This window comes from Euleptes europaea, chromosome 17, assembly GCF_029931775.1.
Source record: "Euleptes europaea isolate rEulEur1 chromosome 17, rEulEur1.hap1, whole genome shotgun sequence".
Classification (NCBI taxonomy): Eukaryota; Metazoa; Chordata; class Lepidosauria; order Squamata; family Sphaerodactylidae; genus Euleptes; species Euleptes europaea.
The window spans coordinates 26,339,893-26,367,725 of record NC_079328.1 but is presented as its reverse complement, the minus strand read 5'-3'; the positions used below and the strand labels follow the sequence as shown (position 1 = coordinate 26,367,725).

Below are 27,833 nucleotides of genomic sequence, written 5' to 3'. Positions count from 1 at the left end.
TTTTACTGGCGTATGTTGTATCAACAAATCTGAATCTGTTATAGTATCTACACTTTTGTTTTTTGTTTTTGCTCATTATACGTAGACTGCAATACGTGCTTTGCAATTTCTTTGTACTTTTGTTACTAGTTTGTATAATATTCCTAATTTTGTTGGCCTTGGTTTTAAACATCTACTCTGTATGGTCAGTTTCTGTTTTATCTGTTTTATCTAGCATATTAGCCGCAAATAAAATTTATTTATTTATTTATTATTTATCTACTAGTTCGTCTAATTTTGTAGTAGCTACAAGTTGTTAGATAAATGCCTTTCAACCTCTGTCGCTCAGCATTTTTTCCTGTCTATCTTTAGTCAATACGAGGTTCCATTCTCCTTTCAGATTTTCCTTCTTTTTATTCTCCTTTTCTCCCCCTGGGGTTTTCTTCATTTCTTTTTATTCCCTTTCTGCAACTCCTTTGTACAGATAGTAGGGAGGTATTGGGTTTGTCTCCATCCCTGTGGCAGCCTTTCTGGATTGGTGATTCCCACCCCCTCTCAAAATGCCAAAGTTGGCCACAGGCTCAAAAAGTCTGGGTACCACTGCTCTAGCTGTACAGTCTGAGCCTTTACCCAGGTTATTCCTATGGGAACACAGAATAAGATACACAGTATGGAATTCAGCTTCTTGAGAATCAGGGCTTCCTTTTTATTTTTAAAGGCAAGTGGCAAGTTTCTAGACCTTGTGGATCTGTGTCATCTGCTGAAGCTGGAGGGTGAGAGATTCAAAACTGATAAAAGGAAGTATTTCTTCATACAACGCATAGTTCAGCTGTGGAACTCCCTGCCCTAGGATGTGGTGTAGCATTATTATATTTTCCAGTGAGTCTTGTCTTCTCATGGAGTCTTCTTCACCATGTGAAGAAAAAAAGACACATTGAAATCTGTCACTGCCCTCCTATTCATGAATTTGCTGACTGGGTCCTCCTTGTTATCTAATACCACATCTGTGTGCGTAAGAAAATACATGGGAATTATCTGTAACTGCCAAACATCAGGAATGGTTATCACCACCACCCCACAGCTTTGTTACTTTCCTGCCATGGTTGTTTGCTGATGAAATCTCTCAAATCCAACTTCAACTAATAGAGGCGCCTAGTCCTATTTTCAGGTATCTTTGGGCTGCTTTCCCTAAATGAGGTTGACAGTAGGGTTGGAGATCTAGCTGGAGATCTCCAGCTATTACAACTGATCTCTGATAGAGAGCAGTTCAGGAATGCCAGTTGCACCCATTTTGCTGGGCATTTCCTCTTGCCACCCAGCAGTGGTAGTAGCTGGGGGCAGGAGATCCCCAGAGGGAGATGGTAAACCTAGTGTGGGGGGGATCAGTATTATCCCTGATGCTGTTTAATACCGATGGCGGTCCTTTCACAAGGCTGATTCAGAGCTCTGCAGTAGGTTGACATCAGTTTGCAGATGGTACTTCTGGTTCATATGTTTTAAATATTGATTTTGTGTTTGTTTGTTTTATAATAGAAGCTGCCTTGGGAGAAAGAGGTGGGATAGAAAGGTTTTAAATAAGGATAATTGTATCAGAGAACTATTTGTTTATCTCCTTTAGAGGGAAACCATGCTAGGGTATTGCAGTAAGAATAAATGGAACTCTAGTAGCTACATGAAAGATCAGTAATCTTTTATTCCCTCATAAATGTTCATGGCTTGCCGCCCACTTCTTCAGATTCAATGAATGGCTATTAGCACAAGCCTCTTTGCATTGTGTTGGCTACATCATAAAGACAGAACAATTTAGTGTGTCCATTAATAACATTAATATTCATAGCGCCTTAGGACTTTTTTCTCCTGCTCAGCCTTCGCCTACAAGGTGCTGCTCCATCAGCCATGTTTGGTTTAGCCCTGTGGAAAATGGCTGGCTGCCCTGTGAGCCTTTCCCATGCACTGGGGTTTATATAGGGTTTATATAGGGTTTAAGGCAGACAACGAGGAAACTGAAATTGCTCAACACTTCCTATTCCTTGGCTCCATCCTCAACCCAAAGGGAGACTGCAACCAAGAAATCAGAAGGAGATAGAGACTGGGAAGGGCAGCCACGAAGGAGCTAGAAAAGATTCTTAAGTGTAAGGATGTGTCACTGGCAACCAAGATCAAGTTAATTCATGACATAGTATTCCCCGTTATTATGTATGGGTGTGAAAGTTGGACAATGAAGAAAGCTCTCAGGAAGAAAGTTGAGTTATTTGTAATGTGGTGTTGTAAGAGAATGTAACGGATATCGTGGACTGCTGAAAAAACAAATAAGTGGGTTCTATATCAAATTAAGCCCGAATTCTCCCTAGAAGTTAAAATAGCTAAAGTGAGGCTGTCGTACTTTGGTCACATTATGAGAAGGCAAGAGTCACTGGAAAAGACAATAACGCTAGAAAAAGTCGAAGGCAGCAGGAAAAGAGGAAGACCCAACATGAGATGGATTGACTCTCTAAAGGAAGCCACGGCCCTCAGTTCACAAGACCTGAGCAAGGCTGGTAACTATAGGACGTTTTGGAGGGCATTGATTCATAAGGTCACCATGAATTGGAAGCGACTTGACATTACTTAACACACACAGAGTTTATTTCGGTACTTAATGTCCTCATTTTAAATCATCTGCTACAAAGACTGGTACGTTATTATCGACATGTATAGTAAACAGGTCTCTCTGTAAAATGCTGCAGAAGGAATATGAGGAACTGGTGATTAGTTTCAGAGGTTTGTTCCCATTCCAGTCAGGAAGTTCCCCAGAGGGACACTGGGAGGGAAGATGGGGCAGGAGATTGTTCTGCTTGGAAAGAACAATAGCTATTTGCTCCAGCAAGGTGTTCTTTAATTTCATTAGTAAAGTGGGTTCCCTAATTGGGAGAGATAGCAATCAGTTTCTCCTGGGTCCCTCCTTCACCCTAGGGACCGATACTACAACTGGTAGACTGAAGACTCCAGCCGTTCATCTGTTCCTTATTAAATAGGAGGTGGGGAAGCCAACAGAAAGATGCATCTTCTCATTCTCTCAAGTTGCACTGTTAGGGCTGCCAACCTCCGGGTGGGGGCTGGAGATTACAACTCCAGCTATTACAACTGATCTCCAGGCGACAGAGATCAGTTCCCCTGGAGAAAACGGCCACTTTGGCAGTTGGACTCTATGGCACTGAAGCCCCTCCCCAAACCCTGCCTTCCTTAGCCTCCACCCCAAAAAACCCCCACTGGTGGCGAAGAGGGACCTGGCAACCCTAGAAGAGGCTCATACTGACTAGCAGAGCTTCTTGCTAAACTGGTGTGGTGTGAGCACAATGGTCAAGCAGATTATCTCCTGAGAAAGCCCCTCCGCAACGCAGCAACGTCATTTCCGGCGTGCAACAGAAGGGACACCTTTGAGTTGCCGATATGACGACGTCACTTCTGGCGCACGCCGGAAATGACGTCGCCATGTTTTGGACGCCAGAGACCTGGGCCTAAGTTTACTGTTGGTAAGTTCCCCCGTTGGCTGGCTGAGTGGCGCCAGGGTGTGTGGTGCCAAAGTGGGGGATCTCCCGCTACTAGTAGGGTCTGGCAACCCTACGCCAAATCTTAACCTAAGCCACATGGCAAGCCCGTCCCTGTCTGCAGCACTGGCTGGCTGTCTTGGTTAAGTTACCTGGAGCCATTTACCTTATGGGTAACTTTTGCGTAGTAATAGCTCTCGCCTTGCCTAATTCCAGAAAAATAGCCACAATATTTAAGCTGCCTTACACTGAGTCCAGCTGTTGGTTTACCAACATCAGTGTTGTCTACTCTGAGTGGCAGTGGCTCTCGAGGGTCTCCGATAGAGATCTTTCACATCACCTCCTCCCTGGTCCACTTAAATCAGGGGCGGGGAACCTTTTTTCCGCCGAGGGACATTTGGATATTTATAACATCATTCGCAGGCCATACAAAATTATCAACTTAAAAATTACCTGACCAAGCCCCAAGCAGGCAGGGTCCCCAGATGACCCCCCCTCGCGTGGGCAAGCAGGCAGGCATCCAACCGGTGGTGCACTCGCCCACCTGGTGGCACAGGATGGTCTGTTGCACCAACCGGGTGTAGCCATCCAGCCACACGCCGGAGTTGCTCCTGCTCCGCATGGTCGGGGCCAGATTCTACAGCCGGCTCCTGCTACCTCCGCCTGCAGGGATGAAATGAGGACACACTGGCTAAGAACTTGCCCCCCCCCCACGCATTCTGGCCCTGCTCCCTTTAACCCCTCCATTGTCGCCACTTCCGCCCCCAGCCCTCTTGTAGTACAGAGGGAATACATTTCTCCACGGCTTAGGTGGGAGAGGGTTAACACAGTTTCTTGGGCAGTCCTAGCAGCTCCATAGCTAATGACTCTTCTGCAAGGGAGAAAAAAGGTTCCTTTTCTCGGCAAAACAAACTCACATCTGCCTTGAATAGAGGCTATTCCTGTCTGCGGGAGGGTGCGGATCACCAGACCTAGATTCTTCTGAGCTAGAGGTCTGCCAGGACCCATGAAGGGCCAGACCAAATTATTTCGCAGGCCTTAAACGGCCCCCGGGCCTGACGTTACCCACCCCTGACTTAAATGGAGATGCCATGGATTAAAACTGATACTTTGTTCATGCTAAGTAGATGCTTTTATCACAGACCTGCAGCCCTGCCCCTAGAGTAATTTTGTTCCTTTCCAACTGTGCAATTATAGCATTCTATCATGACTGTCACATCGCTGGCTTTTATTTTTAAGGGGGAAAATATACCCCAGGCAAATGCAAAGTTGCAGATAAACATCCAGGGGAGAGGAAGTTTGGGAACATGTATTCAGTTGAACAAGATCTGTCCAGAATTTCTGGTTCCCATCCTCTTATAGGTATTTAAGCCTGGGCACGAAGTGAAGGCTAGGAACCAAAGGGCTCTTGGCTAAGCCTCAATGATACCCTCCCTTCCCAGCCTCAGAGGATGCTGCAGCCTGTATTCTGGAAACAGAGTGGTGCCCCACACTATCTCTGACACTAGGGCCATTTATGCTTGGTAATTAGCAGCACGTTCCAGGCTGAATTGCCCTGCATATTTTTTTTTCCAGTTTTTCACACTGAACCCTCATTCAGGAAGTGACTGTGAAGCCACGCATACCTGCTTCGCATTTCTTAAGAGCCCCTTTAACGCGACCTTTTGTGTTTGCTCTGCCCCCGCCACAAAGAATCCCCTCAAGGAACCATGCAAAATCACAGCTGCACGTAAGCTATGCCCATGGCGTTTGCTAATGGCTATGCAAACAGGAATGAAGGAGCAGGCGAGTGTGGGGGGTGGAATTTCTACTTTTGCGTCGGGACCATGAATAGGCATTATAAAGGTCGCATTTAAAAGAAGAGCTTTGAGCGAGCATCAAAATTGAACCTGCATAAATGGCCCAGGTCTCTGGTTCGCACTGCTATCCATGCAGATTTTAGAGCCAGTTCCATGACAGTAGTTCTGTCTTTACTGGCCCTTGCACAGTTTGAAATCACGGGGCTCCAAAGAAGTCAGGTTCAGCAATGTTGCTGTTTTCCCTGTTGGCATGCCCTGCCCACAAATGCAGCCAAAGATGGGGCTACGTGGGAACAAAGGCTACAAGCCCCCACCCACAGAGACCCCCCTTATCTCAGGCTTTTCAGCTGGGGGCGGGGAGGGATGCTATAATGCTCGGATGTGAGCTAACACACAATGCAACAATGGAGAAACTTGCAATAATGCAGACGCATATTATTTAGCGCGCACCCAGATTCTCCTGCAGGTGGGAGTAAGGAGCGTTCAGCAACCACACACAGCTCGACGGGACACTGCACCATTTTTCAGAGCAACCCAAGAGCAGTCCAGAGTGCATAATCTGTTTTTGGCAGGTATGGTACATTTTACAGCAACAGCATAAGAACATAAGAAAAGCCATGTTGGATCAGACCAAGGTCCATCAAGTCCAGCAACCTGTTCACACAGTGGCCAACCAGGTGCCTCTAGGAAGCCCACAAACAAGATGACTGCAGCAGCAGCACCCTGCCTGTGTTTCACAGCACCTAATATATTCGGCATGCTCCTCTGATCCTGGAGAGAATAGGTATGCATCATGACCAGTATCCATTTTAACTAGTAGCCATGAACACCCCTTTCCTTCATGAACATGTCCACTCCCCTCTTAAAGCCTTCCAAGTAGGCAGCCATCACCACATCCTGGGGCAGGGAGTTCCACAATTTAACTATGCGGATGGGAGGGAAATGTAACAAGCTAGCCAGAAAAGAAGGAAACACACAAAAAGAGTTGATTCTTAAAGTTGACTCCCCTGGCATGCAACTGGTCCAAGACACTCCACAAGAAATATTACATTGAGGCCGGTTTGGGGCCTTTCCACAACTTGGCTTGCATGCAGTTCAATGTTAACTTTCAGCCCTCCTTCTTACCTTATCCATGTCAACTGACTGACACCGGGGATCCATCACCCCATTTGTTTTAGTCACCGGTGGGTTGGCAGAGGTGCATGGCTCTACAGCGTTCTGAGAGAGAAAAGCAAACAAAAGAGTCTGTTTAAACTCTTGCTTCATAGGAGACCATCGACTCCTGTTTTCCTGCTTGCTGGCAGATAGCCCATCTGCACCAGGCCCATCTACACATTACACAGCTTCCAGGGCTGTCCTGGACCCTGAATTACAGCTCTGCGTTTGGAGTTCCAGTGATGTTCCTCCATGAACATGTCCACTCCCCTCTTAATGCCTTCCAAGTTGGCAGCCATCACTACATTCTGGGGCAGGGAGTTTCACAATTTAACTATGCATTGTGTGAAGAAATACTTCCTTTTATCTGTTTGGAATCTCTCACCCTCCAGCTTTAGGAGATGACCCCGCGTTCTAGTATTATGAGGGAGAAAAGCTTCTCCCTGTCCGCTCTGTCCGTACCATGCATAATTTTATAGATCTCTATCATGTCTCCCTTTAACAGCCTTCTTTCCAAGCTAAACAGCCCTAAGTATTTAACCGCTCCTCATAGAGAAGTTGTTCTAGTCCCCGATCATTTTGTTTGCTCTTTTCTGCACCTTCTCAAGCTCTGCAATATTCTTTTTTAGGTGTGGTGATCAGAACTGTACACAATATTCCATATATGTGTGTGTGTGTGTGTGTGAATTTTTATTGATTTTTACAAAAAAGAAAACATAACAAAATATAAATCACATAATCAAATGACTAAAAAAAGAGAAAATACTAAAATACAAAAAAATACAAAAAGAGCACTTATACTACAGTTTTACATCTTCTATTGTGAAATTATTGAATAAACAGTGTCCGTATACCCACCACCCACCTTACATGTGTATCCCACCACCAGTGAACTTCCGGAGAAGTAATTTGACAGTATTTGAAATTACCTTATACTATTGTTATATAAACTACCACTTTATCTATAATTCATTAGCTATACTCGTAAAGTTCATTTTTGCCAGTTCATCCCAAAATGTGATGGCCTTTAGCCAAGTTTTTTTGAACTCTTCCATGTACACAATATTCCAAGTGTGGTCTCCTCACCATAGATTTGTACAAGGGTAGTACGATATCAGCAGTTTTATTCTCTATTCCTCGTAATTTTGACTCAGACCTCCTTTGGAATACCAGATTCATTTCTAGGATTCAAAGGGTCTTCTGGAGGGCACCTGGTCTCCGTGCAGTGGCGTGCCACTGCATGTCCCTTCCGCCGGCAGTTCCTCATCAAGCTACCCATTAACAAAGAACGCGGCCAGCGGCTCAGCCAGGCATGCTCCACTCTATTACTTTCACAGCACAGTGGCCAGTAGGTCAGGATGAGAAGAACTTAAAATGAGCCTACATGCCCAGGTCAACATTTGCAATCCTGCGTTCTGTTCTACCTCCACTGCAGAGCACTTCAGCCATTATCAGAAGCAGGGCCTTTCGGTTGGTGGCCTCCCTTTGGATTGAAACTCCCCACCCTTGGGAGGGAAGGTCCTTTCCTTCTTCCTTTAGAGACAGGCAAAAATTCCTCTTCCAAAGAGGTGCTGGGGAGAATGAGGGGTCAAACTGTTTTTTATGGTATTTGTTTTTGATTGTTTTTTATGGTATTTGTTTTTGATTGTTGTTTTTTTTATAATATTTGTTGTGCAGTGTGCTATTTGGGTACCTTTCGACAGAGAAAGATAGCGGCGTAGGGGTTACTGTGTCAGATGAGGATCTGCAAGATTTCCCACTTGCTGTGGAAGCTTGCTAGGTGACCTTGGACCAGTCACTGTCTCTTAGCCTAATCTACCTTACAAGATTGTTGTGAGGATAAAAAGTAGGAGGGTAGCAAATTTCCAAATTTCGAATACCTTTATTGGCATAGTACAATCTGCAGTAGATATATACGAGGGTAGCATCCCTGCTCTCTACATATGCACACGAACAGCAGAGCTTTCCAAAGAGCATTTTAAAAAATCGAAACCCTCACAGAGAGCACTATACGGGGTTTCAACCCAGCAGTAGGGTCTCTGTGACCCCCCCTGTGGGTCTTGACTCGTGGAATTAAAGATCACTGCCCAAAATCCTTCAAGGAGTTAACAAACTTGCTGGAAAGAGGTTCTCCTGGTGCGTTCCTATTCTTATCAACGTATGCACTTGTAGCCCATAAATAAAAGATACCAAAGACCATGTTGCACAGTAACTGTGGCAGGAAGTGGTGAAGGAAATTGCTACTATCCAGCAACAAGCAAAATAAGTCAGCTGAACTGCCATGTTACGTAACCAGTCGAGAGGGGAAAACACAAAATGTGCAATCCCATTGATGGGAGATTGACAAGCGTTTGTCAGGGAGCAGAACGATGAAGCACACACTGAACCAGGTAATTGAACCGTTCATCTTTCCTTGAAAGACATTATTAGGTCTTATGCATTATGTCTAATGTAGGTAAGAAATAAATGAATGTACATCAGAAATAGCTGTCACCACAGACACCCTCTCACCTGAAAGGACTACACCTATAACTGTGCAATCCTACAGAAAGGTACCCTGGTCTAACTCCATTGAATTGCAACCAACTGATTTCAATAGGCTTAAATGTGCAGCTGAACCAGACCATTGGTCTACCAATGTCTATGCTGTCTTGTCTACACTGATTGAAAGTGGCTCTCCCAGGTTTCAGCTCTTTCCCATCATCCACCACCTGGGTTTTTGATGCCAGGGATTGAACCTAGTACCTTCTGCATGCAAGGCTGATGCTCTGCCGCTGAGCCACAGTTCCCTCTGCACAGGACTGCTTTGCAGGAGTCTGATTTACTAGCTTGCAGAGAAGCCCCAAAGCCTGTGTTTTTGCCTGAGTCATTGCTCTGGGCTCAATTCCTTCTGGTCAGGATTTGGACTTAAGGAGGTCAGTGCGGTGGATAAAAGCAGCTCCTCTCTGCTTTCCATTTGGCTTAAACAGTTCCCCCAATGCAGGCTCTCAGGAGTAGTACCCAAAGTTACCTGGCAACAGGTGAGGCTAGAGCAGGAAGCAGGGGCAGCTCAAGGTATTTCATTCTTCCCAGGGCCACTCTCCCAAATTGCTTCTGCAGGGTCAGGGGACCCCCTCAGAAGAATTCCTGCTGTAGTCCTCCTTTGATACCTCTGAGAAAACAGCACAGGTGTAGACAGGGATGTGTGTCTCTCTACATGCACTGTTCCCACTGGGGTGGGTGCAACCATCTTCCAAGTAGCCTTCCTCAAGCCAAAGGAGACTTTTTCCAACTGCAGTGGCTCTTCCTCCAATAAAAAAGTGACTTAATATGGAGGGAACCCCCTTATATTGGAGGAAGGCTTCAAACTTGAGCTGAAAAGCAAGGTGGGGTAGAACTATTTTAATAAATAAAGGCCTTTCATGCATGGCTGTTTCCCTCATGGTCCCCCCTCTGAGGACTTTGGGTCTTTGTTTCGATTATGCATGCCATTTCCGACTGTCAGAGGTCGCCTCGCTCTCCCCCTGCGTTTCCCCGCATTTTGCCCATGTTTTCAGGGACCTGTTTTATCTCGAATTTGAAAACATGGGTAAAATGCAGGGAAACGCAGGGGGAGAGCGAGGTGACCTCTGAAGGTAGGAAATGGCATGCATAATCAAAACAAAGACCCAAAGTCCTCAGAGGGGGGACCGTGAGGGAAACAGCCATGCATAAAAGGCTAAAAAAAATTGCTCAGTGGAGTGGTAAGATAAGGGTAGTATCCACCCTACCAGTTCTGCACCCCAAGCCACCACTTGAATGATGAAGTGGCCCTGACAGCAAATCATCCAGAGATGCAACAGGCAACCTCATTTGTGGGTGGGTGCTTGGAGCTCGCAGGAACTTTTATCAAGACTAGCGAGTACTTCTTGCATGGTGCAGATGAAGGAATTGCTTCCTGAAAGTAGAAAGCATGCCCCCCAAAAGGATAAAGAGATAAATAAATAAACCCGATGGCCAAGCTGTAGCAACTCATGGACTGTTCCTCTTGACACACCAACTTGGGTCACCAGCCGCATTCAAGAGGTGCCGGCAATCCTTGCACTGCCACACCCTATGTCGCAACATTAATGGCAATGAACTGGGGGGGGGGGTTATTGCTACCCCCACTTCCCTAGGAAAAAAAAATATATAGTATTTGGGACTGCTTTTAAAGATGCATTCCAGGTGTTGTGGCATTCCAGGTGGTGGCTCTCTTCCCATGAGGGATACCAGTCACACATGAGGTAGTCCTGCTGGGATGCTTGCTCAGCAGCCCAGAATTCTCCTGAGAGGGGATGCCAGGAGATGACCAATGACATTGTGCAGGGGGTTGGACTAGATGACCCTGGTGGTCCCTTCCAACTCTATGATTCTATGACACAGAACTGTGCTGCTGTGTGATATGAAGCTCCCGGATCTGCTGCCTTCCTTCATTCTGGGCCACCTGTCAATGAGGGAGATCTCCCCTCTGCAACATCTGGAGGAGCAGGGAATGTGGTTCAGGGTCTGTAGGGAAGGCTTGCAGCTGAGCCCAACGTAGTATGCCGAAGGCCCGAGGTTCACTCCCTGCTCTCTCTCATTAAAGGATCTTGGGTAGCAAAAGTTAAGGCCTTACTCTGCCCAAGACTCTGGAGAGCCCACATGTGTCAGAGAGCCCACACTGTTCCCAGGTCCTTTCAAGTTGATGCGCAGTGGGAATTCCCTGCTGAAACTTAGATTCTCACATTTGTCAGGGCTGATTTGGACTGGGAAAACAGCGAATAGAGAGAGGGGGATTAAGTCCCCCCAATGCCATTTTCCTGGCTTGAATATCCATGGAGACACTGAGTGCATTACATATGGGTTATTCTTGTACCAATGGGCAATATGTACGTTTCCCAATAGGACCAATAGTGTCTCCTCAGAGTCATTTAAGATTGGGGAAATGGCACGTATGGAAGGCTGAAGTACCCTCTCCCAAATGGTACAGTCCCAGTCCTAATTGGTCCACGCAAACCTTTGAATTCAGTTTCAGGTGGGAACTCCCAAAGCACATCTGCTTGACCAAACCTGGGGCATATCCAGGGATGGACCCAAGAACTGTGTATTGTGTAGTCAGGACCTGAGAACCAACGATACAGCAAGAAGACCCAATGGCTTGTCATAATATAAGGCAGCTTCACATGTTCATGGCTTGAAAAATATACACTTCTTTTTAGCTGGAGGTGGTAGCTCACCAGTCAATGGTGTAGTTGTGCATTCCACTCACCAGCCGACTTGTAGACCTTCCCCTATGCACGTGGTCAACCCCATTTCTAAACTTCCTGACAACTTTTCCCGTTTTCTGGGCCTGTCACTAAACTTAAGCTTGACCTCATGGCTTCTCCACATTTGGTTCCTCCCACCTTGAATCACTTACAGTGCTGACCTGCAGGACACTTCCCAGCAATGCTAACTGCAGAAATGTGCAGTTCTGCATTCTCTTAGCTCTAACAGGTGCATCAGTCCAGACTGGATTCACCTCTCTGCTAGCCTGCAAACACAACAAGGATGGAGTAGCCATTTATGGATTGGGAGTAGGGTTGCCAACCTCCAGTTAGTAGCTGGAGATATCCTGCTATTACAACTGATCTCCAGCCGATAGAGATCAGTTCCCCTGGAGAAAATGGCTGCTTTGGCAATTGGACTCTATGGTATTGAAGTCCCTCCCCTCCCCAAACCCCGCCCTCCTCAGGCTCCGCCCCAAAAACCTCCCGCCGATGGCGAAGAGGGACCTGGCAACCCTAATTGGGGGGGGGGAGCACAAGAGCGCTTAAAGGGCAGGAAAGGAGGGGGAAACCAATCTGCATATGTAGTAAAACAGAATTGTTTAGGAGGAAGGTCATCTTTATGTAGTGGCTAGGGCTGTAGTTTTAAAGCCTGCGAAAAAGATTGTGCTGTTTTGTTTTGATTGCATTATTTATTGGAGGTCTTATATTTATTTATTGTGATTTGCTTTAATTGTACCCTGCCTTTCTCCTCAGTGGGGACCCAAATCTCCTCTCCTCCATTTTATCGCCATAACAACCCTGTGAGGTAGGTTAGGCTGAGAGTGTGTGACAGGCCCTAAGTCACCTAGGGCTTTCGTGCATACTCTTTTTCCTCGCTTGTAAGTTCCTGTTTCTTGGGGGGCGGAGTGTTTCAGTTCCGCACCTGTTTTGCTCCCTCTAGTGGCCGACCCGATATTACAAGGTTTATGTCCGACATATCTCCCTGCAGATTTGAACTGCAGGTTTTTATGCTGGACATAAATGTGCATGCAGAAAAGCCCCCAGCAAGCTTCCATGGCAGAGCTGGGATACAAACCTGGGTCTCCCAGATTCTAGTCTGATATGTTAACCACTACACCAATACAGTATTCTTCTTTTTAATTACCTTGTTTCCTAATTGTATAGGCCAGTAGTATTACATCAACAGTTGTACACTTTTTATTGCATCATTTGCTAATTCCATAATCTGTCTTGAGTCTTAATGAGACTACAAGTGAAGTAAGTAGATAATTGAAAGTCAAGGACATATTCAGAATTTTTGCACAGGTATTACGGTTCCAGTATATAAAATGGTTTATAGATTTACTTGGATAAACGATTAGGGACTTTGGTCTATACTACTTTGTACATCTTACTGTAAGTATGATCCTATTATGTAATTTTTGCTCCGCTTAATATGCCATGTTAATACTTAGGGTTGCCAGGTCCTTCTTTGACACCGGCGGGAGGTTTTTGGGGTGGAGCCTGAGGAGGGCAGGGTTTGAGGAGGGGAGGGACCTCAATGCCATAGAGTCCAATTGCCAAAGTGGCCATTTTCTCCAGGGGAACTGATCTCTATCGGCTGGAGATCAGCTGTAATAGCGAAAGATCTCCAGCTAGTACCTGGAAGTTGGTAACCCTATTAATATTTATGCTACACATCAGTTCTATCTCCTAGATTTCTGGTTGGTCCCCGACTTCTACAATCCTAGTTCATTGTTTATTGAATGTCTCATTTTGTGTACCATACTGAACCATTCTGTGTAATCCGCCTTGAGTCCCTGTGAGAACTATAAATAACATTAAAAAATGTGTAATTCTGACACAGAGGGGTGGGCACAACCACAAAATGGCTGCTGCAGAAGATGGAGCCAGTGGCAAAAATGGCAGTCACAAGACGTAGAGCCAACCACAAAATGTCACAGAATGAGGTCATGTATAACTCTAAATAAACCCTACTTTCCCCCTACATTTATCTAGAAGAGGCGAGAAGCTACCTAACTGTAAACCTTCTTATTCATAGCGGAGAATTACCTTTTTATTTTATTTATAACCCGCTTTTATCTCCAATAGGGACCCAAGTCACCATACAACATGTTGTCATTTATTGATTAATGTAATTATTAATGTTGTTAATGATTAAGAGACATGCCCCCTCAATCAACTGAAAAAGGTGCCACATAAAAACACCCCTCAGGAACAGAAGCCTCTTTCAGGGCAGGAAATCTGCTCTTCCCTGCCGTGTTGCACGGGAGGGCACGACATTACCCACAGAATATACGGAATAAGCATTGGGTGGTTCTCAGTATACAGAGGCCCAGTGGAATAAATGGAAACACACGCAAGAACTCATATAGCATTGCCCTTTCCCTACACCTTGCAAAAATCAGTGTTATGTAGTGGTTAGAACAGGGGTGTCAAACATAAGGCCCGTAGGCCGAATCTGTAGGGTTGCCAACCTCCAGGTAATAGCAGAAGATCCCCTGCTATTTCAACGGATCTCCAGCCGATAGAGATTAGTTCGCCTGGAGAAAATGGCCACTTTGGTCATTGGACTCTATGGCATTGAAGTCCCTCCCCTCTCCAAACCCCGCCCTCCTCAGGCTCCACCCCAAAAGCCTCCCGCCAATAGTGAAGAGGGACCTGGCAACCCTACGAATTCAGCCCCCTGAGAGCTCTTATCCAGCTCATGAGCCAGGCAAAGCAGCCACACACAGCCATTCTCGATCTGGGCTGGCGAGGCATGGCCCGGCCCAACCAAGTGACATTTATGTCATATCTAGGGTTGCCAGGTCCCTCTTTGCCAACGGCGGGAGGTTTTTGGGGCGGAGCCTGAGGAGGGCAGGGTTTGGGGACTCAATGGACTCAATGCCCTAGTCCAATGGCCAAAGCGGCCACTTTCTCCAGGCGAACTGATCTCTATCGGCTGGAGATCAGTTGTAATAGCAGGAGATCGCCAGCTAGTACCTGGAGGTTGGCAACCCTAGTCATATCTGGCACTCTTAACAATTGAGTCTGACACCCCTGGGATAGAGTATCCAATTAGGATCTGGGGGCCCCAAGCTCAAATCTCCACTCTGCCATGGAAGCCTGCCAGGTAATCTTGGGCCAGTCACACTCTCTCAAACCATGCTACCTCACAGGATTGTTGTGAGGATAAAATGGAGGAGAGGAGAAAGAAAGAAGCCACTTTGGGTCTCCATAAGTGGGGAAAGGCAGGGGTATAAACGAAGTAAGTAAATTAAATAAATAAATAAAAGGTAGAATTGGTCTGGAAACCAGCAAAGGAGAACAGTATCATCTGTTAGCATATCAGCCCAGACAGAACCAGGAAACCTGATTTTGGGAATGTGTGCAGTTCAGTTCAAGGGTTATGCCTGCCACACACCTTACAACACAATCCACCTGCCGTATTCCACGCAGAAATTAAGAGTCTGCGGAGGAGGACACATGACAAGAGCCACCCTGGAACGTCAACAAAACTGGCTCTTCCATTTGAAGAAATAGTTGTTAGCTCTTCAGTAAATAAGATAGAAATCACTCCGTTCACTTCCTGCAAAAGGATCTGAAGATGAGAATGCAGATTGGAGAGTCACACCCCAGATGACGAAAATGTGACTTCATCGCTAGGCCCGAAAGACCGGTGTGTGTGTGTGTGTGTTGTTCCTTGTATCTAGGGTTGCCAACCTCCAGGAGGTATCAAAATAAGACACTTCTGTGTACTAACTAGTTAAACCCAAAAAACACACAGATAACAGCAATATTCCAAAGATGGTGTTTCACTGTTGTGTTACAGTCACATATGCTGACAAGGTAAGTATACATTCAATCATAAATTCTCATGCTAATGTCATTAAACAACTTTTATCTTTTTTTACAGGAACAAAATCAGATGTACAAAATCAGATGTACTCTCCAGAAGGCCAAACGGAGACTATGTCTCTCCACGCAGCCTACGAGGGAGGAGTCTGTGCTGCTTCAGACTGCAGGGGACAAAACAATATTCTGTAATATTCCCCCACGTGTACAAACAATGAGCTCCCTGCAAGCAGAAACCTAGTGAATCAGGGGGCTAGTGAATCAGAGCCCATGTCTCTCCCTGCTGCACAGAGGGCTCTTTGCCAGGAGGCAAGCATTTAAGTGCATGACCTATCCCCCTGGAGGATGAAGTCTTGGATATCAGGGCATTCTGCTGCATGTATATTTCGCTGCATATTCTGGTTCCAGGATGGAATGTTATATCCTGGAGAAGGGCCAACCGGAGACACACAGCCACCTACTCATCACAGGAAGGCAGGCGTGCGGATTGGGTAGCAATGGCAGGTACTGTTTCCAAGCTACGTGGACTGAAATAGTTGCCAGTACAAACCGAAGCCATCTACAGCTCTGGGCTACAGTAAGTAGAAGTGCTTTCCTCAAGAGCCCTGTTCACACTACAGTGAACACACGTACATCCTACATGTACATGCGTACATCTGATTGTAAGAAAGAGCCAACGTGTGTTCACTTTACAAATGAATCCGGGGATCAGAACCTGGATATATGTGGGGTTTCGATCACAAGGAGAGCTTTACACATACTGAACATAAGAATTACTCAATGCACATATAACGACAAAGTACACTTTACATAGATTGTATGTGAATTCAATGTAACTTGTGACTAGGGCTAAGAGACGAAGGAAGACACCCTCCAGATAGGGTTGCTAACTCCAGCTTGGGAAATTCCTGGTGATCTGGGGGTGGATCCTGAGAAGGGCAAGATGCAACCTCAGTACAGTTGCCATCTCTGGGTTGGGAAATACATGGAGATTTTGGGGGCGGAGCCTGAGGAGGGCAGGATTTGGAGAGGGGAGGGACTTCAATGTCTTAGAGTCCAATTGCCAAAGCAGCCGTTTTCTCCAGGTGCACTGATCTCTATCAGCTGGAGATCAGTTGTAATAGTGGGAGATCTCCAGCCACCACCTGGAGGATGGCAGCCGTAGACCTCAGCGGGATATAATGCTATAGGTTCCACTCTCCAAAGCAGCCATTTCCTCCGAGGGAACTGGCCTCTGTAGTTTGGAGATCACTTGTAATTCCCAGAGCTCTCCAGGCCCCACCTGGAGGTTGGCAACACTACCTCCACATGTCCAGGGAGCAGCGCCAGGGTTTTTGAAAGCAGGGACTGACTATCCTAAGCTGAGATCTTTCCAGTTTGCAGCAAGGAACTGCAATGCACAGAGGGTCAGTTGCAGTAGGAAGGAACCTTTTGTGAGGGCGGCCGCAAATAAAGAATAGCATTCACAAGAAACTGCGGCTGTGCCGGAATGGGGGAGGCACTCAGAGTAGGGCAGGCAACATTGCAGAAGGACATAGCTAATGCAATCCCCTGTCTTCCTTGCATTATTCAGATTCTTCACCTACACAGCTCTGGATCCAACTTTCCTTTATTTGGGCCGGTCACGCCAACTCTCAGACACACCCAGCTTCAACCCCAGTGAGCACAAAAGCAGCTCCAGTCTGGACCAGAGGCAGATCACTTTTGCCTTTTCAGACCCCCCCCCACACACACACACCTTCATTTTGGCACCAGCAATTTTAAAAAATGAAAAGGAGGCAGCACCAACTCCGCCAGTGTATTGTTCAAGGACGAGAAGCCAACAAGGACCTCATTTGCTAGGACACAACTCTCATTGGATGCCTGCAGGCATCTGCAGGCCAACCCTGTGGCCACAAATGGACTGAGCACTTTCTCCTTTCAGCTTCTCCCACAGCAACTGAAGCCAACACAGTTTGGCTTATGGAGGAGAATCAGAGCAAATAAATTAAAATGGAATACAGCTAAAGAGAAGAATCAAGGGAGGATGGATGGGGTTGGCATAGAGAGGTCAAACTTCCAGAAATTTTGAAGCCATGGAAGAGGAGAACGTTTTCCTTTTTTAAAAAACATGGACATTTGGGGGGGGGGGTTGAAATATATGCAATAACTTTCCTATCAAACGTAAATCTATGTTGCTGCTTTAACAAAACCAAAGCATCGTTTGTGATGTCTTCAGCATATAAAATTGTATTCCATGGCATGTTTATGGAATTTAAAAGGATAAAAGCCTTAGTTCTCTACAAGCAAAACTGCAAATATACTGAATACCAAGGCAAGAGACTTCAAACTGTTGTGCTTTATGGTGACTGAGCACATGCCACTCATTCCAAAAGGGCATTCATTAGAATTTGCTTGCAGCGCTCCCCAACATTTCCGCTCTGGAAAAATCAGAAGGGGAATGCCCTCAGGTTTTATGCTATAGATAGGGTTGCCAACCTCCAGGTAATAGCTAGAGATCTCCCGCTATTACAAATGATCTCCAGCCGATAGAGATCAGTTCACCTTGAGAAAGTGTTCGCTTTGGCAATTGGACTCTATGGCATTGAAGTCCCTCCCCTCCCCAAACGCCGCCCTCCTCAGGCTCCACCCCAAAAATCTGCAGGTGTTTCCAAATCTGGAGCTGACAACTCTAGCTATACATAAATTTCAAAGAAAAACAGATTTCACATGAGTGTTTTTTCCAGGGCTCCCCAAAAGTTCACAAAAGTTCACCCTGGGAAAAAATGGAAAAAACCCTTGGGAAACAAAGAGCGATTTTTTTTGCCTGGTTTTTCTGTTTTTTTCCCGTGGACTTGTGTCTATGTTGGCATAAATCCCAACCTTCCGGTTTCCCTTGCATCAGTTTGCACATGGATCACCACTTTGTCATCGCACAATGATGCCACTTCTGGCATGACTCGGAAGCGGCAGCATCACACTGGGGCAATGCTCTAGCACTCGCCCCCAAGTTTTGAGTCAGTGCTTGGTTCTCGTGGCCCTTTCTTACATGGCCAGGGTAATGCTAGTCACCACTTTGGGGTCAGGAAGCAATTTTCTTCCAGGCCAGAATGGCTAGGGACCCTGGAGGGTTTTTACCTTCCTCTGGGCACAGAGCAGGGGTCACTGGGAGAGTATTGCTAAATGGTAAAATGGAGAAAAAGCATCCACAGCTCTGTTCTTAGTAGACAAAGGCATCCTATCATGTCACTGAGAAAAGTGGGAAGCCTTCCTCCAGCTTAAGGAACCTTCTGCCAACTCCACTGGGCTCTTCTTCCAGTTGGAGGAAGGAGGCTAAAGAAAGGCTCCTAAAGCCAGAGATACTTCCTCTGGCCTCTGGGTGGACATATGCTAATGAATTCTGCAATATTCAAGGAGCCCTTTATGAAAACATAGCTGACCACGCAGTGCCGATGTTCCCGAAGATCTGATACACTATCTATTCATGTATCCGCTACACAACAAGTTAAGAATTACTAGAATAAATTTCTTTAAAAAAAAAAAATCTTGGGATTCTCTTCTGATAAACGGAGGGCCTTTGAAGATTTTTATTGGGAGATTAACTGCCATGTGCTGCTGAATGGGTGACTTGCTGCTTATTCAGAGCTGCACATCTTGGGGTACAATTTTGCAAAGCTAACTTGATAAGGTGGTCGGAAGGGGATGCCTTGTTTTAAATTTTGGAAGCCTTGTTTTATGAAAATTGTATTGTACATGTGAAGCTGCCTTTTACTGAATCAGATCATCAAGGTCAGTATTGTCTACTGAGACTGACAGCGGCTCTCCAGGGTCTCAGGCAGAAGTCTTTGACAGCACCTGCCACCCGGCTCTTTTAACTGGAGATGCCAGGGATTGAACCTGGGACCTTCTGCTGAGCCACAGCTCCTCACCTTTCAGTTAGCTTCTTATCAGTTCATGGAGCAGTAGGACTACGAGCCTGCTTACTCAGGGATGACGGTTTGCAGTTTTAATACTGCACATGTATAACTTTTTGAGTAATGCTACTGTTATGGCTGTGAGTAATGCGCGCAAGCTTTACCTAAGTATAACTGCAGGCATCGCCAAACTGAAAAAACTGGTTTGCTGCACCTGTAAAACAACCAATTAGTGCCTTTAATAAAGGAGCTGGCGTGTCATGTTTTATTTCAGTTGTGATTTCATTTAAAAAAAAAAAATTTGTAACTGCAAGTCATCCCTGGTGCTCTAAAATGAAAGAGAAAACCTGTTCAGTTCGTGGCTCATGTTTACAGATCAGTGATGCTCCGTGGATCAGGAGCCACATGAGTAGGGTTGCCAGCACCAGGTTGGGAAATACCTGGAGATTTTGGGGGTGGAGAAATTTGGTACCTGTTCCTCTTTTGCACCAGACAAAATGCAGTTTGTATTTTATATGAGGGGGGGAAGGAGGGGGTAGATGAGTCACGCATAGACTGGACATGATGTGATCTAGACTCTCCCCTTTCCTTTTCACTGTGGGGAAAAAACCTCTACGTGGAAGCAGTTTAAAAGCTTCTTATGCTGGCAATAAAATAAGTCTTCCTGCCTGGTTACCTGCCGCATCCCCAGTGAAGGAACGAGGCACCTGGGGGCCTTGTTTTGCCACCCATATGCACAGCCAAGCAATAGGCCATTTCTTTGAGTCCATCTTGACAGGGAGTTCAAGTGTGCCGGCTCTTTCCCCTCGCCACCCTGGGAAGTGTTAGAATTCAGCCTCTTAGCAAGGGGCAGATTCCCTTTCCAGATCCCGTTCAGTCTGGCTCCTGCTGGTGACAGCCAGTGGGATAAAGTGGTTAGAGCATAAAACTAGAGCATAGGACTAAGGAAGCTGGGTGACCAGACACAGTCTCTCAGCCTAACCTACTTCAAAGGGTTGTTGTGAGGATAAAACGGAAAAGAGGAGAATGCTGTAAGCTGCTTTGGTCCTCACTGGGGACAAAGACGGGGAAAATAAAGCCGATAAATAAATAAATAAATAAATAAATAACAGCCAGCGTCACTCCTGGTTTCCTCCCGATATACCTCTAAGGGCCGTGGCTCAGTGGTAGAGCGTCTGCTTGGCATGCAGAAGGTCCCAGGTTCAATCCCCGGCATCTCCAGTTAAAGGGGCTAGGCAAGTAGGTGATGTGAAAGACTTCTGCCTGAGACCCCAGAAAGCTGCTGCCGGTCTGAGTAGACAATACTGACTTTGATGGACCGAGGGTCTGATTCAGTATAAGGCAGCTTCATGTGTTCATGTGTTCAATAAAAGTTATCTGTTGGCTATGAATCTTCCGTGCGGCCTCCTCTTCATGACGCTCAACCCGAGTTATCAAAAGCCAAGCCCTGTTCCATAGACAGTGCTTCTGCCTGTTTGTAAACAGCTTCCTGGGCTTTCTCAGTATAGCTCAAATCCTGCACGGAGCCTAGAAACAGTTCCCACAAGAACCCGTTCCCCTCCCACCCACAGCAACCTTTGGAGGCAATCCAGCTGAGGAGCTCTTTCCTTACTGAGCTTTCCCGGTGGATCCACATGCCTCCAGTCCTGCTCAACCAGAGGGCTGCAACTCATAAAAAAAGAAAAGATAATGAAATGGCTTCTTCAGCAGCCATAGTTCCAGTTCACACGGAGGGCTTGGAGACCATAGGATTGGGAAATGGGCCTGCCTGAACAATAAAATGAGCACGCTGGAAACTCATAGTGGCTAGGCAACCTTCTCACACCCACTCAAAACTCTCTCAAAAGGCAATGGCTTGTTTCTTTCACCTCTCCACTTTATGGAGCCCACTTTCACAACCTTTGCATCTAGAAACACAGAGGATTTTAAAGGGACAGAAAGGAGATTCTCAGGTGGTAACTTTTCTCCTTGATGACCCAGACTAGCCCAATGTTGTCAGATCTCAGAAGCTAAGCAGTGTTGGCTCTGGTTAGTACTGGGATGGGAGACCACCAAGGAAGTCCAGAGTTGTTACGCAGAGGCAGGCAACGGCAAACCACCTCTGTTCGTCTCTTTGCGAGGGTTCTTTGTGCATCCAGCATGGGCTAAAGGTTCTCTTTCTTCCTTGGCAAGCTGTCACGCCCAACCCAGCAGCTCCATTAGACCAATGATGGCAGAACTATATTATGTGGGAGATCCATCCTGTGACATCCCCCCAAATTAAGGTTGCCAAACTCCAGGTAGTAGCTGGAGATCTCCTGCTATTACAACTGATCTCCAGTAGATAGAAATCAGTTCACCTGGAGATCTGGAGAAAATGTCAGCTTGGCAATTGGACTCTATGGTATTGAAGTCCCTCCCTTCCCCAAACCCCATCCTCCTCAGGCTCTGCCCCCAAAACCTCCCACCAGTGGCAAAGAGGAACCTGGCAACCCTACCCCAAATCCCCTTCCCTGTTGTTAGCCATGCATGGAAGGGGAACAGACCTCTGATAATTAGCATTACGAAAAACTGGACTGATCCCAAATATGCATATATTGCATTATCATCCAGGAGGATATGAAAAATTGCTCCATGTCCCACCCACACAATTCTTGGAAATGGGTGCAGCGCTTCACAGACTTTACCGAGCTCATCCTCACAACTGTCTTACTTTCATTCCTCTTTCACAGAGAACCCAAGTTATTCCATTTGACTGGATTGCTTCTCTCCCCCCACCCAAACGCATAAAAACCAAAAGTATGCGCAGAAATAAATGAAGCATCTACATGCACATCCACTGACCACTGCGTTCCAAAATGAATATGTTAATTTCCTTTATACACACCTTTCTATGCAATTGGGATTCAAAGTGGCTTTTGTCATTCTCTCCTCCATTTTATCCTCGAAACAACCCTGTGAGGTAGACTAGGCTGAGAGTGTGTTACTGGCCTAAGGTCACCAAAGCAAACTTCCATAGAAGAGTGGGATTACAACCTGGGTCTCCCACATCCCAGTCTGCAACTCTAACCAGTACACCATACTGGCTCTCAATAGTGCTTCGTTTGCACTAGAGTTGTTTGGTTTCATGCAAGTATCTTAGTGTATTTTTATCCCATCCTACCTCTAAGGAGTTCAGGGTTGTATATGTGGTTCTCCCTTCCCTGTTTTAGTCTTACAACACTCATGTAAGTAAGGTTGCCAATCTGCAGGTGGTGAGATTTCCCGCTATTACAACTGATCTCCAGCTGATAGAGATCAGTTCACCTGGAGAAAATGGCCGCTTTAGCAATTGGACTCTATGGCACTGAAGTCCCTCTCCTCTCCAAACCTTGCCTTCCTCAGGCTCCACCCCAAAATCTCCAGGTATTTCCCAACCCAGAGCTGGCAACCCCACATGTAAGGTTGGTGAAGCTGAGAGAATATGAGTGGCCAAGGTCTCCCAATGATAGGGTTGCCAGGTCCCTCTTCGCCATCGGCGGGAGGGTTTTGGGGCGGAGGGCGGGATTTGGGGAGGGGAGGTACTTCAATCCCATAGAGTCCAATGGCCAAAGTGGCCATTTTCTCCAGGGGAACTGATCTCTATCGGCTAGAGATCAGTTGTAATAGCAGGAGATCTTCTGCTATTACCTGGAGGTTGGCAACCCTACCCAATGAGCTTCAGGGCAAAATGGAGATTTGAATTTGGCTCTTCCAGATCCAGTACTCTAACTGCTATGCAACACCTCCTTCCCTTTCACACCTGCAGGTAAAACTTCTTTGGAGGCCTAGGCTGAGCAGGTCTCCCTATCCTACAAATGCTGGCTGTCCCATTGACTGCAGTCCTATCCCTTCCTGCTTGTCCAGTTACAGGTGGGAATTCCAGTGACCTTTTTCGCAGCATGGAACAATAAAATATTTTTTTAAAAAACCCTACTTCAACCCTGATACACGTCCTGATCCGCCTTTGCCTTTCAGAGGGCTTTTCCACTTTTTAAAATTCTACTCAGTTTGGGCGGTTGACTGCATATTCAGCAATCCTGACTAATGCAGGCTTCTTACATGGTTTGAAGTCCCCTACACACCCACCCTTGTTTTGTACACACCCACTTATCTAGCAATCTCAAAGACGTGCCTCTCGGCAATGTTCTCCTCTTCCCTTTGCTTCAATCCGACTCAGCCACATATTTCAGTAATGTGCAAAGCGGGGTTGCGAGTGGCAGCACATCAGGAGAAAGACAATGCTGGGAACTCTACAGAGTCTGATCTAGGGTTGCCAGGCCCCTCTTTGCCACAGGTGGGAGGTTTTTGGGGCAGAGTTGAGGAGGACAGGTTTTTGGGGCGGGGCGGGACTTCAATGCCATCGAGTCCAATTGCCAAAGCGGCCATTTTCTCCAGGGGAATTGATATCTATCGGCTGGAGATCCGTTGTAATAGCAGGAGATTCTCCTGCTAGCACCTGGGGGTCGGCAACCCTAGTCTGATCCCTTCTCCAGAGGCAGCGGGGTTGCCTTTCCAAGTTGCGCTCCAAAACAAAAGGAAAATGGCGTGAGACACACCAAAGCATGGTCCACACAACAATGACAACCTGTAGCTGCCCGCATTGACTTCTGAGCCAGACTGCTGTCGGTAGAATCAGCCCCATGCATCCCACATAAGCCTTGCATTAAGCACGAACCGGCAGGCAGGTTCTGGTAGCTTATCTCTGCCACAATGACCAACCCTGGCAGCGTGGCCTGAGTCAGCACAGACGGAATGAAAACCGCAGCTGCTGTTCAGTGAGCTCGTAAAGGTGCCTTATACACAGGGCATTACCACACGATACACCCGTCACGGGTGAGAGACTGGACTCGCAGTCAGATGTGCATCGGGGGGGCTCACATTAAAAAGCGCTCATGCCCTCGGCACTGCGAAGGGAAAGAAGGCGATTTCCGTTTCCCTTCCATGCTGCTTTCACCAACCCCTCTGCCATCAGTGGCGGACTGGCCAGGGGGTCAGCTTGCCCGATGGCAAGTGGGCCCTGTGGGCCCCTGATGAAGTGGGGGGCCCTTAAACATTAGACAATATGTTAAAAATGTTAATGACCTTTTAGTAGCTTAAAAATATAATAGTTCCAATACTATTACTGTATGCAACTAAAATTTTAATTGTACCTTTTTTCCACTTATGTATTTTTGAAGATTTTATTTATTTCTTATAAAAATTAAATGATAGCCTTATAGTTGTGGGTGGGGCCCTTTGTTTCCTGGCAACCAACATTTTTAGACCCAGTTGGCCACTGTCTGCCATCCCTTCTGCTGGTGAAAGTGGGGTGGAACGGAAACCAGAAGCGCCTTCTCCTCCTTGCAGCGAATAGGAGCTTTTTAAGATGAATTCCCCTGATGTACATCTGACTGTGATTTCAGTTAGACACACGTGACCCAACATTTGTAGGGGCGCATCATGTCGCCTGTCAGAGTCAGACCACCTAACTCCCAATGGCATACTCTCCGAGAAAGGACTTCCTCAGATCCACAAAGAAGAAATGCTAAAGAGTGGACACGAGACATTCTGCAGGAGCAGCAACATCTCTTTTGTCAGTTTCTCAGAAAAGCAGTGCGGTGTAATGGTTAGAGTGTCAAACAAGGACCAGGTTTGCATCCCCACTCTGCCATGGAAGCTCTTAAGTGACCTTGGTTATTAGGGTTGCCAACCTCCAGTTACTAAGAAAAAATCAACATAGAAGGGCTAAATTCAAACATAACCAAGTACCAAACACATCTTTTCCTATATTATACTAACGTCATAAATATATGGATGGATACATAATTTGGATGGGAGACCACCAAGGAAGTCCAGGGTTGCTGTGCAGAGGAAGGCACTGGAAAACCACCTCTGTTAGTCTCTTGCCATGAAAACCCAAAAAAAGGGGTCGCTGTAAGTCGGCTGCGACTTGAAGGCACTTTACAACCACACACATAACGGTATCCATCCAGGAACTTGTGAAATGCTGGGTAGAAAGTCTTTGATGTAAAAGTATGAGATGAGAATATTGAGGGGACTCAGAGCTGTGGAACTGAAGAAAGACATTGAAACAGAGCTATTCTTGAAGACAGTGTTCCTACTGCCGGAGCTTCATTGGGGCTTTGAAGAATGGTTTCCCCTTATATGGACTATATTGAAATCAGCCTATGCACTATTGTTGTATTTCATTTGTGTGCCCAACTGCTGTACGCATTGCATAATATTTATGACATGAGCATAATATATGAAGAGATGTGTTTGGTACTTGGTTATGTTTGGATTTAGCCCTTCGATGTTGATTTGTTTCTTAGTGTAACCCCTATAACATAGAGGTGTTTTTTTCTTTGGTAACCTCCAGTTACTAGCTGGAGATTTGCTATCACAACTGATCTCCAGCCAACAGAGATCAGTTCACCTGGAGAAAATGGCCGCTTTGGCCATTGGACGTTTTGGCGTTGAAGTCCCTCCCTTCCCCCAAACCCCGCCCTCCTCAGGATCTGCCCTAAAAACCTCCTGCCAGTGGCAAAGAGAGACCTGGCAACCCTATTGGTTATGCAAGCAGAAACAGCATTGTGGTTTCATGCAATGCCGTATTAGTATCTGTCTCTGCCCCCCACAAGTCTCCTACTACTTGCCAGCCAAAGTATATGCCTGCGGCAGACTTCCTAAAAGGGATGTCAGGGCTCCCAGCTGGAGGCTGCCCGCTGGCAGCAGGTAAACGGAAGCTTTTCAAACACTCCAGTGCAACGCTGGAAAAAGCATCCTTGACTGATTCAGTGAACGACAGCAAAACTCAAAGCTTGTATTTCTGCATCTATGCTCGATTCGGCAGAGAGCGCTTAATCCGTTAATTACACATACACCAACACTGATTAAACAGTTTTATTGAAGCAGGTTTGGGGGCAAACTAAATGTTGCACACAGAGAGGCATCGCTCCATTATTTTTTGACCCCAATTTTTCGGCCCCATTTAAAAAAAGCAGAAAAGTAGCTCTAGAGGCTGCTATGGCAGGGGGAGAGAAGCAAGAGGCGGAAAAAGAGTTTATTTCTCTCACCACCACCTGTTTCCTCCCCCAAATAGCTCCCCAAGCAGCTTCCCCGTCTTCCTGCAGGCTTTGAAACATGTTTTGGAAAGGAAAGAAACCATCAGGTGTAAAGAAATGCATCAGGAAAACATTTTGCAGAGACACGTCAGTCCCAAAACAGAAACACTTAATACAGGAAGAGGCTACCACCAGAGGCCCTCAGCATCTGGCCTCCTGCTGCTGTCTGATGCAGCAGTGGAAGAAAAATGGTCAACTCTGTGATGTCACTTCCGGTTGCGTAAGTGGAAGTGATGTCACATGTTGTCATGACGCTCTAGCAACACCCTTCCCCAAATCTCTGTGGTTAACCATAGATTTGGGAGATTGCTAGAGTGTCAAACCACATGTGATATAATTTGGGGAAATGAGGTCAGAAGTGTCGTTGCAATATTGCACAATGCCTAGCCCCACACCCTGCACACAGGGTACAACAGATAAAAGGACCACAAAAGTATGCTGCATAGGAACAAAAGGGTAACATTAGAATAGACTGGTGTGCGCAGACTAGGGTTGCCAGGTCCCTCTTCGCCACCAGCGGGAGGTTTCTGGGGCAGAGCCTGAGGAGGGCGGGGTTTCGGGAGGGGAGGGACTTCAACGCCATGGAGTCCAATTGCCAAAGCGGCCATTTTCTCCTGAGTTCCCCTGGAGAAAACGGCTGCTTTGGCAAATGGACTCTATGGCATTGAAGTTCCTCCCCTCCCCAAACCCCGCCCTCCTCAGGCTCTGCCCCAAAAACCTCCCGCTGGTAGTGAAGAGGGACCTGGCAACCCTACCTCCAGGGTAACTGGTTGGCTGCTGCGTGATACAGCATGCCAGACAAGATGGACCCCTGGTCGGATCCAGCAGGGCACCTCTTATATTTTATCACGCTGTATTGTAAACCGCTTTGTGGGCCACATGATGGAAATGCATTAAACAAACTAGAAAATGAACATGATCCACACATGAACATATGAAGCTACCTGCTAAGGAGGCAAAATATTGGTCTATCAAGGTCAGTATAGCTGACCCCAATTAGCAGCAGCTCTCCAAGGTCTCCGGCTGAGGTCTTCCACATCACCAACTACCTGTTCTTTTTCAGTGGAGATGCTAGCGATTGAACCTGGGACCTTCTGCACATGCTCTGCCACAGAGCCATGGCCCTCTCTCTCAAAAGGGGAGTCCTTGCTTGGCACATCCCACTACAAGCTGCTCTGCACCTTTTCTGACCTCTTTGGAAACGTGATCGAGCTGGAGTCCAAACCTGAAACAAAGAGCCAGGCCCCAAAAGTACACACCTGTTGCCATTTTAAGAGCTTGCAGCTCAACG

General features: G+C 46.5%; 1 protein-coding gene across 1 annotated transcript in view; it reads right to left on the bottom strand.

Annotated features, from left to right (window-relative positions):
• Positions 1-27,833, bottom strand: part of FA2H (fatty acid 2-hydroxylase) — an 82,001-nt gene that overhangs the window by 12,151 nt on the left and 42,017 nt on the right. Inside the window, exons 2-3 of the mRNA XM_056862342.1 lie at positions 1,460-1,519; positions 595-597 (exon numbers count right to left, since the gene is read on the bottom strand). Of these exons, the coding sequence (XP_056718320.1) occupies positions 595-597; positions 1,460-1,519 (63 nt within the window). The remainder of the gene's footprint in view (positions 1-594; positions 598-1,459; positions 1,520-27,833) is intronic.